This window comes from Haliotis asinina, chromosome 9 (assembly GCF_037392515.1).
Source record: "Haliotis asinina isolate JCU_RB_2024 chromosome 9, JCU_Hal_asi_v2, whole genome shotgun sequence".
Lineage (NCBI taxonomy): Eukaryota > Metazoa > Mollusca > Gastropoda > Lepetellida > Haliotidae > Haliotis > Haliotis asinina.
Window position 1 is genome coordinate 14,753,339 of NC_090288.1, and position 15,950 is coordinate 14,769,288.

Sequence of the window (15,950 nt, forward strand, 5' to 3'; positions counted from 1 at the left end):
AATGTACCATCATGAACTGTCGTCTGTCCCCTAATGTACCATCATGAACCGTCGTCTGTCCCCTAATGTACCATCATGAACCGTAATCTGTCCCCTAATGTACCATCATGAACCATCATCTATCCCCCTCTTGTACCATTGTGAACCGTTATCTGTTCCGTAATGTACCATCATGAACAACCATCTGTCGTCCTCTTGTACCGTAATGAACCACCATCTGTCCCGTAATGTACCATAATGAAACGTCATCTGTCCCCTAATGTACCATCATGAACCGTCATCTGTCCCCCTAATGTGCTATCATGAACCGTCACCTATCCCGTAATGTACCATCAGGAACAGTAATTTCCACTCATCATGAAAGGTTTCGGTGCTCTTTATTATGAATCATGTCATACCATGAGCTTAATTGTTTTACTACATGCAAGATTTCTCACTGTACCATGCCAACATTTCAGAATAAAAATATTATTTCTTGTCAGTTTTTTTGCAGTTATGTAACACACCTCCAAACGCTTGTAGTGCGAATCGTGGCAATGTTGTTGTATGGATGCACCACACGCCATGTGACAACAGCGTTTTGCACCTTTGACTCTTACGCTGGATTTCCATAGCTGTTCGAATGCTAGGTCCGACCAGGGAAACAGTAGATTATCCCTGGTCCAACTTGAATACATTGCATCATACCTGCGTCCGTGCGTTTCACCAGAACCCTTCTAAATGGACACGCCACGTCAATGAATACTGTTACTGCATCTGATACTAGTATTGCATCTGTTCAGATCGTTTTGGTTGCGCAATCTGGAATGGTACTGTACCTAACTGATCTAAATGAACATTACAACCCAGTCTAGATCACATACTTGGTATTCCCATATGATCAAATACTTCCCGTACGAAATCCTGGATTTCCACACAAATGGGGGCAGACGACAACATGCATGGACCATGTCAACGAGCCTACCATCTGACCCCAAATAGTATGAGCATGAAGATTATGGGAACACAACGTTTCGGAGTCACTGCTTACTCCTGATGAAGATTTTATGGATATCAACTTCTTTATTATGGGAACACAACGTTTCGGAGTTAATGCTTACTCCCGATGAAGGAACACAACGTTTCGGAGTTAATGCTTACTCCCGATGTAGGAACACAACGTTTCGGAGTTAATGCTTACTCCCGATGTAGGAACACAACGTTTCGGAGTTAATGCTTACTCCCGATGAAGGAACACAACGTTTCGGAGTTAATGCTTACTCCCGATGTAGGAACACAACGTTTCGGAGTTAATGCTTACTCCCGATGAAGGAACACAACGTTTCGGAGTTAATGCTTACTCCCGATGTAGGAACACAACGTTTCGGAGTTAATGCTTACTCCCGATGTAGGAACACAACGTTTCGGAGTTAATGCTTACTCCCGATGTAGGAACACAACGTTTCGGAGTTAATGCTTACTCCCGATGTAGGAACACAACGTTTCGGAGTTAATGCTTACTCCCGATGTAGGAACACAACGTTTCGGAGTTAATGCTTACTCCCGATGTAGGAACACAACGTTTCGGAGTTAATGCTTACTCCCGATGTAGGAACACAACGTTTCGGAGTTAATGCTTACTCCCGATGTAGGAGTAAGCATTAACTCCGAAACGTTGTGTTCCCATAATAAAGAAGTTGATATCCATAAAATCTTCATGCTTATGTATTTCACTTCCAAATGCACTTTAAAAACCAAATAGTATGGTTTAACCAAGATCTGCAGGAATTCCAGTGTACTGACATTTTCGATCAAGGCGTTTTCTGTAAATGTGCATGTTAGGTGTTAGGTATGCTAGGTGTATCTCTTTGGGTGTCAGTACTGAAATTCCATGTGTTAAGAGCATCTAGTGGTTACAGTTATGAGGATTTATCCACGGATATCACACTCATTATTGCAGCTGGAATGCATTCTCTGCCGAGTACGTGAGGCCAAATACATGTACTGTAGTGGTAATCAGTGCCTATCACACTGAAAGCCTGGGTTTGATGCCTGGTGAGGGCATCATAGCTTGGTCCAAGGTGGGCACATTTGCTTAGTATCCTTTGACAAGATACTTAGATCCACAAGACACTTATATCCACCTATTGGGGACTATTTACAGGAATGAGTGATGTCAGAGCCTGTCAGAAAAGAATGGTCAAAACACACCACTTGTTAGGATCTTCTGTTTAATACAGCTGGAATGAATCTGGTTACAGTCTGGCACTGTATTATGCTATTAATGCCATCAGGAAGGGAAATGTGTACCGATTGTTATTTCTTTACATCATCAGAAAGAGTTGAAGTTTGCACATGTACAAGGAAGCAGGTAGCTGAAGAGTCCTTTTCAAGAAAAAAGTTTTTAATCGCTATTAATGCCTCTGGCTATTGTCATACCATACACTATACCAATGTCTTGAATGCAGGCCAACATTTATTCACTGGGCTTGACTAACATTAACTACAAAGTAATTTTTGATACATATTTTTTCAGCTGTCTAAACTGAACCTATGTATGAAACAAATAATAACATAACATGCTTAACTATTAAATAAGAGCAATGTGATCAGGATATATCAACCAACACACTGCTGATTAATGTAATACTGTATAATGTAACAAGTAACAATATTATACAATAACAGTCTATATCACAATGTTTTGGCAATAAACTAACTTTTGTACAAAATATTTCCCAAGAAAACAAATACAATGTATCTCACAACTAAGCAAATGAGACAGGAGAGTAGTAATATTTAGTATTCAAGGCCTCGGACCATAGCACCAAAACTATATGGGTGAAGTTACAAGGAAACAGACCACAAAATACTGTATTTATACAGCATCTAATATATAATATAATACTGTTGAATTATAATTATATTATTGTACAATAGAAGCAATGAACTATTTATAAGGAACACCAAGATGATATCAAAATCTTATGCTGGTATGGTAACAAAGTGATCACTTCATTGTTTTCAGACAAGTTTTTAAATATTTGTACATTTGTGCTTCTGAGGCTATGGAATTTTGCATGCAAAAACAATAGTTCTGTAGTGTGTGACATAAAAGAAGAAAACATCTCGAATATGGCATGGTACAAACATTTAACATTTACCTGTTAAACATGCTGATGTTTAATGAGAAAAACTTCAGTATACCTGAATATGAAAATTTGCATGTAAACTTGTTACACTAAGGGAAAAAATATTTCAATTTAATGGTTTAATTTTCCTATAGTAGTAAAGGAACTAAATTTGCATCTAACTGATGTTGTCGGTAGGTCGTTTGGTGTTGTGCTGGAGTCAGTAATACTGCAACCAGGTCATGACGACCTATATCAGGTAACTCATGTCTGACATTAAAGACACTGGATAAGTGTAACAGTAAACTGAAAGTGAGTGAGTGAGTTTATTTCCTCACCACGCTCAGCAACACTCCAGCTCTGTGTGATTTATCTAGTCTGGTTCAATAGTTCAATAGCACCGACCTATGCAAATAGAATATGATGATCTGTGTCAACTAAAGGTCAGCGAGTCTGACAACCCAATCCCCTTAACTGCTTATTACGACATGTATAGGTTACTGAAGATCAACACAGATCTTCATGGGTAATACTGAAAGCCTTAAGGGTGTGCATATTCATAAAACTGGAAGCCCGGTCAAAAGAACCTGTTGTCTGAAGCCTTTTATCTGAAAATACATGTAGCAGAATGTCTTAACATCCTCAAATATTATATTACCATATTATAATACATGATCTCCAAATCTCCAATATACAATGTATATCAGTATTCTCACTTTCAATGTAAGATCTAAATGTAAATATCTTCACTTTACAGAGTAACATATCATTATCATAACTTCATGATGTAAATATGTAAAAATATATACTTTCAAATGTAGGATCTTAACATATGCATGTTACAATGCAAGATTTCAAACCTCTATCTCATAATCCAATTAGGAGATCTGTTCCTCTATTTGAAAATATTGCATCATGTGAGATTCACTAAATAATATTGCTTGTGACCAAATGTTGCAGTCAGCAATGTAAATTTCACGTCATTATAAATAAAAATCCACTAAAAATGAATTTAAACTCTGAAAACACTGTGGAAAAAGCATGTAAAATTTCTGCTTCACAGGTCAGTGATTCCTAATTTCCTACTGAGAAAAGTTTGATAGATTCCAAATCAACGAAAAGATGATGACACAAGCTCGCATTGACTTTCAGTCAGGTGAACATAGTAGTAAAATGGAATAACAAAATTGTGTAAGTACAATTCTTTAAACAATCGTAAATTCTACAAATTTAACAGACATTGCCATCTGACAATTACAAACTTAATACTGTTTCTGCATGTGAATCCTACAACTTCACCTGGAAGCAACTTGAAGCAAACTTATTCCATTATACCGACCATCAATCATATCCAGGTATTTCTCTAACATCTGGTGCTGTCGACAATCATAAACAAAATATTCAACAATTCATATGGTGGTCTAATAGACCAACTACAGTGAGTAAGTATAGAACTATCCCGTGTTTTGCAATATTCCAGCAAATCACAACAGGGGACAATAGAAATGGGCTTCACACAATGTATCCATGTAGGGAATCAAACCCAGGTCTCCGGCATGATCAGTGAATAATCAGGTATTATTCTCATAGAACAATACACATACTTTCACAAGTTTTGATGATCAGCTGTACTTTGATTGATTACTCTTCGGTGGAAAGATCGGGGCCTTGATTTTCTAAGCTCTCTTAGTGCTAAGATCGTCATAATTTTTTTTGTTTTTTTCCCCATCTTTTTTATTGTTCCCCATTATAGTGAGTACAAAGATATGAAAAAGCATGTAGTAGAATAAGTGTACATACAACAAGTGATGTGAATAGAATAAATTGAGTACATCACATATCCCAGTGTAGTGGGTACATAGATATAAAAACGCATACAGTTGATTAAGCGTACATCACATATCAATATCAATGGTATGTATTTGTGGTCATCAGGGTTTGAATTCATGGACGAGAGGAAACCATTGGGCTAAAAATGTTCCAACATTATTATTCTGGCAATAAAAGCTTCGATGGTAAATACGTCTTTCAATATCTTCAAGTACTTAACTTTTGGAATTGTTTTTTTCAAAGAGCAAGTGTAAATATACCTCTTAGCAGATAACAATACGTGAGTCAGTAATTGGTTCTTACCCAAAAAGCCAAACCAAATCAATTTTTTTTTGTTAAATGATATGCTTGGATATGTGTAGTAATCCACTGTTCAAATTTCTTCCAGAAAGTTTTGGTTTCCTCACAATCCCAGTATACATGACATAAGGTCTCATCAGATCCATTACAAAAAGAACATAATTTATTGTCAACCAGATTCATCCTAAAAACTCATCTTTTGGTATATACAATTCCATGCAGAAATCTATATTGGAAATCTAACAATTTCACATCTTTTAAATTCTTTCTGCAAGTTTAAAAAATGAAACACCAATCAAAATCAATACAATTAAATAATGTTTCCCATTTTTGGCACCTGTGGGGTTTAAACATTTCAGCTAGCAATTTATCATAGAAAACCCTTGCACCTTTTCTTGGGGCTGTGAAATCCTTTTGGAAAGAATTTATGGCGAGGTCATTTGTGTTTATATATCCATGTTCCCTTATAGTCTTTTTCCAAGATTCAGGTAAAATATACATAACATAGTCAAGATCTAGGTATGTACCTCTTATACTAAATTTACGCTTCAGATGTTCAAAGGATTTAAAACCATGTTCATCACATAGGTCCTTGATTGTCAAGATTCCTCTTTTAGTCCAGTGTCTAATAATGTGGTTTGAGTTTTTGAAATTGTTATTCAGCCATAGGGGCTGGGATAAGATTTCATTAATATTCTCAGTGTCAATATTATTTTTGGTACAATATAATTTCCATGCACTTACAACGTCTTTCCAAAAAGGATTATCAACTGCTGTTACATTCTGAAAGTTTGCCCCATATTTTAGTATATCCTTAAAAGGGAAATTGCATGGGTTACAAGGACTTGTTTTTTTCCAGTATAGTTTGGGAGTAGATAATTTCATGGCTTTAGCAAAGACCTTGACATCAACAATGCGTAGACCTCCATTTTTATAATCTTTTTTTAGGGTGCTCCTTTTGATCTTGTCGTTTTTGTCATTCCAAATGAATTTAAAAAACATTCGTTCAAGAGCAGCAATAACGTCCTCAGTAGGGTTAGGTAAAGTGTTAAAAATATGAACAAATTTTGAGAGGGCCAATGTCTTAACAACAGTAATTTTACCTATTAGAGTCAATTGTCTTGTTCTCCAGGTTGCCAGTAATCTATTGATCTCTTCCAATCTTTTCTTTGTGTCAATAACCCATAGATCCTTCAAATGTGGAGTGAATTTAATTCCTAAAACTTCAAATTTTCTCTTTGCCATTCTATATTCAGATCATGACATAGCATATCCCTGCTACCAGCTTTTGAGCCTATCCAGATTGCTTTAGTCTTATCTATGTTTATTTTTAGTCCTGACATAATGTAAAATGTATTAAGTGTGTCAATAGCGGAGTACAAATTTTCCTCTGTGCCATCCAGAAATAGTTCAGTGTCATCTGCATATTGACCCAATTTGTATTCTTGATCGTCAATTATTATGCCCTTTATAACTTCATGTTGTCTTATCATACATCCTAAGATTTCAGCTACAAAAAGAAACAGATATGGGGATATGGGATCCCCCTGCCTGCAGCCCCGTTGGTTTGGGAAGAAGTCAGAGAGATGCCCATGAGATCGTCATAAGTTAATGTTAATGTATGGCACTTATGGCGACCTAAGCGATAAGAGAGCTTCGAAAATCTAGGCCTGTGTTTGGCAAAAGGCTGTCACAAAATAAAGCAGTAATCCCAACTTCAGGTTGGTCTAGTTGCTATACTACATAAAACCAAAATAAAAATATAGAAATTTCAGAAATTAATTGCCATACCTGCTGTATGTTCAATGTCATCTGGCAGCCATATATAAGGTACTCATGTCACAAAAATACCTGCACTCAATTCATAATGTTTCAGAAAGAAACTTTCTTAATAAAAAAATATCTGTCATATTCCTTGACATTCATTCATAACAATGAATGCCTTGGCTCCCTATATGAAGTGGAATGAAAGGAATTATGATGATTCATATTTTTTGACATTTTCCCATATTTTGAAAATATTTGTAACTATGCATTTTTGAAGCAATTGTGTCTATGTTTAAATTTCAGGTGGTAAGGGGAAATATTTTGCATCTGAAGTATATCATCCATATCCCACAACAAACCATGCAGTTGGTTTAACAAAACTTGTGAATAATGTTTCAGTTATGTCCCTGCTTGATGTTTAAGGCAGGCCCAAGAGGCTGCAGGTAATACTATCTCTTCAGTGAAGCATACAAGAAAAGGGTATGTTGCTCACAAATCGAAAAACATACACAGGGCTGATCAAGGATTAGAATTACAATTAGTAATTACGATTATGATCATGTTTGGTTAAGGAAATGTTTTGGAGAATATGTATAACTCCCCATGCTACCAATTTCTAGTCTTACAATGTCTACATGATGACAAAAGATAGCTGTCTTCGTGAGGTAAGTAACTTGTAGGGACAATAGGTCTGCAGTTCTGTGAGTTTTTAAACCATTTATTAAATCAGTTACATTCACACCAAATTCAATTTATGAGAATTGAAAAGAGCTCCCCATGTATGTCACAGAAAAAAAACTTGCTTCTGTCATGTGTTGTAGAAGAAATTCTACTTATGTGAGACATGTTTTATAATGGTCTTTGTACTGACAGTAACAAATCCAGTTTTGACACTGTTGAGACACTAGGTCCCGTTTAATAAAGCCCTCGTAAGCCTAAGATCTCATAACTGTTCTCATAGCGTTCATACTTCCCATGTTCCAGAATAGTATTTATGAATGATACAAGGAAAGTTATGATATCTGAGACTTACAAGTGCTTTGGGAAACAAGGCCCTGTGGTTGCAATTCAGCAGGACTAAGAAGCAAAAGGGCACAGAAAGGACATAACTTGTAATGAATACAGAATACAGAATACCAGCCTTGTTCAGCTAGGATGGACACTGGAGAGTCATTAAACTCTCTTGCCTCACGGAGATGAATCTAAAATGTCCGCCATGTCAATATTGAAAGTTTGGGAAGTTAAGTGAGGTAGCTCTGCTATAACACAAACTGACAGATGCATCTAAGTGCATATACACACAATACATGAAAGTTTACAGCAAAGAACAAAATTGAGATTAGAACCATTGTCTGTTAGATCACACAGTCATAATAATCAGGGGCATGGAAGCAGCATTATAAGAGCAAGTGTAATTCATCATAGATCTGTCACCATCACCTCATCTTATTGTAGGAATCTGTAGGACCTATCATTGAATCACTAAATTCTACAAGGCACAAGTCAACAATGTCTTCATATTATACCAAAACAAACCCCACTGAACATTGTCTGTCATATATCAATCTGTTCTTCACAGATTTGCATACACTGTCTTCTCCTATCACCCCTGAATACAACCAGCACATATGTGATGTGACTGATATGTCTAGAATGGGAAAGGATGAGACAGGAGGTCATTCATGGCTGATGGAAGTCAAGTGATTCCAACTCCTGTGAAAACCACTGACTGTTAGTCAAATGATGTGTACTACAGACACCTGCATTAATGATGCACATATTCACATAATGTCAAGCAAAATTGTCACTATGATGTAAGCTCAATGCCTTATGTTCTTTCCAGTTACATTAGTTCCAAAGTATTCATGAAGGTGACAGGGGAACAAGTTGCATACAAACCCATGATGGTGATAATTGTCTAAATCAATCAATCATATCTGAACTAAAGTTCATAAGCTGCCATCTTTACAGTTACTTTCCCGTAAAATATTTCGTTGGCACAAATGGCATCTTCACCACCTCCCCATCAACAGCTTTCTGTCTGACCTTGAACTTGATAGGTGTCCCTGTCTTTGAAAAGTGTGTTTCTACATAGCCCATGGAGATGTTTGTCTTCAGTGAAGGTGAAGGACAGCCACTAGTCACATGACCAATTGTCTTCTGTCCCTCTGCATCCAAGATGATGGCACCCGCTGTGATGAAAAGAGGTTTGAAACTGAATACTTTTTAAACACTTGTCCAGCTGAATACTGGTCCAAGCCTAAAATCCATCATTAAACTAATCTCAACAGCTTTGCCTTTGAAATACATAAACTAATTTGCCATAAAATTCTACTTATGTAATATTATTTTGGTTGAAAATACCGTTTGCTATCTTTAAATCTTTTGCACTCATATAAACTTTAGAGCATTAATTTCAAAGTGATTTCAGTTCTTATTTAATTTTATGCTTAAGAGGAGAAAAATCACATTACTGCACATCTGAAGTGGTGGGACTTTAGTCTCATCTATATAATTCAGTGCCTGAATTCATAATTAGTTTCATAATTCAGCACATTTAAAGCCACTTTGAGGATTCAGTGTCACTTTTATAATTCATTTCTTTATGTTTGATTGAGTGCCACCTTAAGAATTCAGCACCACCTGTAGAATTCAGTGCCATCAATATTATTAACTTCCAGAAGAGTTGCAAGCTTGTCTACAATGATTGTAGCTCAAGTGATGCTGCTGAATTTATAGTGTGCATCCTAGTATCCTCTCTCAACACCTACCTCTAGCTGGTGGCCCTGAGGAGATAAACCCAACTCGTTTGCGAGTGATTCCCTTCGATTTGAGCTTCAGCTGACTGAGAATGACATCAGCGCCAGGGAATCCCCCAGTGTCACGTCGACGTTTGGCTGCAACACAACATCCACCAAGTCAAGTCAGCAAAGTTGTTTTCTGACATCAGCAAATGGTGGTGGAATTTGTGATGGTTATTAAGAATAATTGATCACAAACACTGTGTTTCCTGATTAACGAAAGGACCTTTCTTCATTGCAAGTACTGTTTAAGTGAAAATGGAATTTCTGGGAAAAAACATGCTATCTAAAAACAGAATTTTTTTTAACAAGTATCTCTTAATTCAACAAAATAAACACAATATGAGCAAGTGTTCGCACAAAAAGAATCTTTTGATCATTTGGAAATCAGTGAACGTACCTTTACTATAAGACAGAAAACAAACATTTCTGAAACCCTCAGTTAAATTAATAAACTGATTAGGCCAAGTTTACTCCACTGAATTCGGAAGTTTGGTGATAATTTCTTCAGCATACCAATAACCCAGTTCAAGTTAGCCTCTACTGGAGTAGTGTCCTCAGTGATGTCATTGCCGTACAGACAGAGGCCAGCCTCTAGCCTCAAGCTGTCTCTGGCTCCAAGACCTGCCATACGGACCTCAGCATGGGACGAGGACAGGAGCAGCTTCAGCAGCTCCTCAACCTGATCCTCGGCCACAGATATCTGTAGGGCACGAAGTACATCAATTTCGTAATTTGCCAGGGCATCATTCATTTAGAGAATGTGTGTGTCTGCATGGTAGCCCAAAGTGTAGATCACATATTAGAATCTGTACTATGCTGAGAGAGTGTAATCTTAAACATAGCTACATTTGACCTCCTTCTAAATGTGCAAACTGTGCCATTTCACGCTTGTCAAAAGGGTACATAAAGTACACAATCTGGACTACCAGTTGTCCAACTTCCATCTTGTGGATGGCATGGTGGCCGAGTTGTAAAGATCACTGACTTTGTGTGCTGGTGATTAGGTGCCTGATTCTGAAAGTGATGGTTCGAATTCCAGGCAGGACACAACCTTACAATGTACAAGAATATGTACTTAATTCCTCAAATCTGACCCCTCTATCACACCTTGATTTAAGGAGAATCTCATGGGTGTCAGTTAATAGCAAATTTATCGACACAAGTTAGCTGAAGCTACCAGACTCCAAGGCTTGAAGTTGATGCTATTGATGATGTAGGAAGGTTACAAGAAGAATTTATTTCTCCCAATGTCCAAAACAGAATCCCTGTTTCCTCATGATTCCTATTTCAACTAATATAAGTTATCACATCGTGTCGAGGGAAATACGGGGTTCTATCAGTCCCCAGTAAAGTTGTAATCCCCACGCCTCCGGTTCGGGGAATACAACCTTACAAGGGACTGATAAACCCCCCGTATTTCCCAAGACACGATGTGATAATGCATTTATCCAGCTGAATGTTTTCACTAAAGCCAAACAAAACAACATGCATTGAATCGACTTGCTGCCATGTTGACACCAGCTGATCGTATGACCCCAATGCACCGCACGTTACTAAAGGCTTGTCGATGCACGCTTTTCTCACTTTGCGTCGTCACCGAGGCATTGCCGGGTGATAAGACTTTCGTACCGGGAGTACATGACTTTTATGCTCCCGCTCGCGGATCGTGATGGATGTACATGGTATTTTATCAGAGTCATGTGGATCAATCAAATCTCGACATTCTTACATGAGGCTAGATAATTCAGGTTATCAGAGTGAATGTCTACCTCTACACCATCCTCGCCCGTGTAACCACACCTTGTGATTCGACAGTCAGGAATACCAAATATGGAGGTCAAGGCTGAAGTCATAAAGGTCAGCTGGCAAAGGTCAAAGTTAATACCTGGTTGCAGAACCTTTGTCATTTTTGGTCCTGAAATTTGATTAAACAATAATTACTTGCTGAAATTTGAGGAATCAACCTTAAATTCCAAGCGTAGGAATTTTGGCATAATTTGTTTGGATTTTTTTCTAAAAGGAAAAGCATATTACCTATAACACTATTTCTAACATAACATCTGAACATCCAGTGATATATTTATTAAAACCTGAGAAAAATTATTTATATTGCTCCTGGTCAGAAGATATTGTTTGTAAGACTTTGTCTCCCACTCATTGTTACTATACATGTGCTTTAATACATGGTATTTTTATATCTGGAAACATGAAAGGTTGTGACATTAAATTAAGCACACATGGGCATGGGAAGTTCCACTTTCATGTAAATTTTGGTATGTGATGACTTGTTTGAGTCACTGATAATACGACAAAAAAACAGGAAGAACAATATAGACAAACTCTATGAATAGCAACTTCTTAACTTTGTGTCACATATCAACACATATTCTCATACCATTGTCATGCAGGACTTCTCTCAATTTCACCAAGAAAATTTTTTGCAACAAAATAGCAATTGGTCCCCAATTTGGGTCTGAAGAGCTTGGAATACTAACAAATGTGCTGTATTTTGTACATACACATGTACAGGAACCAAGTTAATCACTGAGCATAGCCACAGTTGAGATGTTTCACTAACCTTGCACAGCCACTAAGGCCTTTTTGATTTTCTCAACTTTGACATCAAGGCCTTTCTTTCTACATTCTTCTGCCCTGTTCTGAAAAATACATATGAGGAATATGAACTTGTGGTGATATTAGGGTGGTAAAATACACAGACAATCAGGTAATTAAAGTCTTTTCTAGAGATCGGCATAATTGTTATATCAGCACAAAAGTTAGAAATCATTAATTTATTACCAAGATAGGTTCATGAAAACAGAGATGACAATCAGATTTTAACTTATAAATTTTATCAAGCATCCAACCAACCAATCATTAATTATTGCAATCTTAGATCACAAATCACATGCTATAAATGAGTGAAACAGAATTCTTTTCGCTCAGAGTCAGGGATCTGCTGGGACAGTTAAAACAAACCCAGCACACATATCTATCAACTACAAACTGAAAACAATAATGACAATAGAATATACTCATACTTTGACCTGATAATACAGCCAGATGAATCCAGAATGAATTCTGATGTTAAAACCTCTGTGTATATGTTGGATTTAAAATGTTCACTTACTCCTACAAAGAACTTGGAGGCCTTACTGGTAATTAGGTATTCATCGGATAGGACTACATTTGATTAATGCACAAATGTAAACAATGAACACTGAAAAGATTGTATTACATTGTATTTTGTGAGTGTGCGAAAATCCTGACAGTTCTTATAAAGGTCCTGTTGTTAAAGTAATTGTAAATTGTTACATACAATACAGTATTCTACACCATTTCCGAGAAACATCTTTCTATTTTCAGTACAGATACATGACATTAGTAACTTTCGGGTCCTCTTCAATCCATTTTTGCCAGTTAAAGTAAAACCCTTGAGGTGAAGTACTGTGGTAAAGAGGTACTGTAATGGAGTTCTGATCTGAATGAGATCTATTGCGTCTTAAATATTTACTTTTATTATCAGAGTTATGACATGGACCACAGAACTTGTGCAAGGTCATGGAATTACCATGCTGCAGATTAACATGGACAGCCCACTAGGACACATACATACTGTAAGTAATCAACATGTTTGTTTCTAACAGAATGCAAACAGACATTAAACAGTACCTGCATGTTGGAGAAATCCTTCTCAATGCATCCTGCATTTGATACAACATACAAATAATCTTCTGTAGTCTTTGTGACAATCAAGTCATCCAAAATTCCACCCTTTTCATTTAGAAATACTGACAGAGTCCCACTGTTATCCTTCAAACCTTGAATATCAGCAGGAACAAGAGATTCCATGTACTCGATACGATCTTTGCCCTCAACTTTGGTTTGAAGCATGTGGGAAACATCAAATATGCCAACACTTTCCCTCACATGTAGATGAGACTCAGATATTGTGTCCTTGTACTGGACTGGCATCTCCCAGCCAGCAAATGGTACCATTTTCCCTTGCTGGGCAACATGGAAATTGTACAAACATGTTCTTCGTAGATTGGAGCTCTGAAAAAGTTGCAAACATAAAGACATATGTAAATGATTCAGAATAAATTCTTTGGAATATTTATGAAGGCATATGCTGTTGATGGGATGTTATGTTCTTTTTATTATTCCATAAAGTTTGCAGTTCTTTCTTATCCATATTAAATCAAACACAGAAATAGAAATTAGCAAGTGAATGAGTTTCGTCTTACATTTCTGTTTTCATTTTCATTTTAGGCATATCACCGCCCATCTGTTTCCAAAATGGCACACGTATGGGTAAATACAACTGCTGTCAATCACAGAACTACCGCCAGTACCGGAAAATTTCAAGACCGTTTTTTTTCCAGTTAAGCTGCTAGGATTAACTAAAATGTACAAGAGCTACTACAACTGGTATGATGAATGCATAACACTTATTTCATACCTGATAATACGTAAATCATTCACATATATACGTAATATAACGCATCCAAGCAGCAAGTGACACCCAAGTTCTTTGACACGATCACACGACAAATATGGTGTTGTACATGTCACCTCCAATTCTTGGGGCTAGCATTAATTCAGAAATAGTACAAGATCCATCATTCAAAAATGTGTGTTCTTTACCGTATTGTTGAACCGTTTAGCGACGCTGTCATGTCTATTTTTGCGCAGAAAATGCTGCACAAACGCTCTGCTCCAAGTCGTCTGCATTGCCATCTTTTGAGGCACGTTGATAAATGGCCTTGACCCACAATTGACCTCAACCTCTATAGGTTGGTTGAATATAAAAAAGGAGGGTTACATTGAGGAAGAATTAAACGAAACATCGAAGTTATCCTCTTTCATATCAGTATCGCTTATGTGTTTACATGCTGGACGAAACATATGCATAAATGGAACCCATTAATAACCAAAAAGGTACATTAAGAAACATGTCAAAGAAAATGCAGGGCTCGTCAGGGAAAAAAATGAAGAGGACATGACATAACTGACCATTACATTTTGTTCAATTATATCAGGGATACTCTAGGCTCCCTGGTTAAGTTTACATTGAAAGGAAAATGTGCGTGACGTTACACTTCATTTACCGTACTGATAAAAGTATTATCCCACAGATCAAACATGGGGCAACGTTTCGTCAGATAATAATTTTTTAAACATTTCTATTTTGATAGTTTGTTATGTTTACTTTAGGAGAATGGGTATTCAGAGAGCGTACACCGATAAATCAATATATGGTCTCTGAGGATTTTTCAAACAGACATGTAAGGGTTTATGCAGTTTCTCCTGAGCATATGGAAGTACTTGGTCCCAAAAATGTGTTACGAAATCACGGTCTTTTAACGAGACAGTATCACGGCCCGGAAAACGGAACATCGATTTGATTGCTTGATTGCTTGATTGCTTGATTGATTGATTGATTGATTTAGGGAGAGGGAGGTGTTGTCGTGAAAAAGCGCTACATGTATTTGTGGGGTCAGAAAGAAATGATGCGTAATTAAATTGGTCTGGTGGTTGGGGTCGGGAGTCAGGAAAATATGTGACAAGGTCCTAAAACAAATATCATTTTCCAATGGGACAAATCTGAGTGAGTGAGTGAGTGAGTGAGTGAGAACAATATAAATCGGCTTCACTCATTGCGTCCATGCTGGGAAATGATCTTCGATCAGCTTGACGAGCGAACGCTTTGAAAAATATCCATCCACTCAACGACTTCTGTGAAGATGGTTCCAGTTGTCAAAATGTCCCAAATTACTTAAAATCATTAAATACATGTCATAAATGCATAGTTTTGTCAACTTTGTCTTACATTTTCTTCATTAGTAACTCGATCATCAGAGCCAAATGATATTCCTGTACCTGTACAGAAAACACTGTAATACCATTTATTATTTGTCAGGTATGTGTTGTTTAATTATATATATGGACTGATCCGCCATAAGATAAAAATGCAGAAGTTTGATAACATATATTTTCTGTATTTGGTTCTGAAGTCCTAATTAGTTAATATTTCATCAACTTTCCCCAACTCCTTAGTAGGCACACACGCATGCTTGCCTAAAAATCTGTATGAAGGGTTTCAGAATACATTGCTTTAAAAATATTTTGCAATATA

The 15,950-nt window shown here is 36.9% G+C and overlaps 1 protein-coding gene across 1 annotated transcript; it reads right to left on the reverse strand.

The window, feature by feature from the left end:
* Nucleotides 1-4,823: 4,823 nt before the first annotated feature.
* On the reverse strand, nt 4,824-14,567 carry LOC137296709 (aminomethyltransferase, mitochondrial-like). The gene is made up of 7 exons (XM_067828539.1): nt 14,459-14,567; nt 13,484-13,867; nt 12,390-12,468; nt 11,581-11,726; nt 10,325-10,511; nt 9,779-9,904; nt 4,824-9,199 (listed from the first exon to the last, which is right to left on the reverse strand). The coding sequence occupies exons 1-7, from the start codon at nt 14,549-14,551 to the stop codon at nt 8,979-8,981; spliced, it is 1,236 nt and encodes a 411-aa protein (XP_067684640.1). The 5' UTR covers nt 14,552-14,567; the 3' UTR covers nt 4,824-8,978.
* Between the last annotated feature and the right edge of the window lie 1,383 nt (nt 14,568-15,950).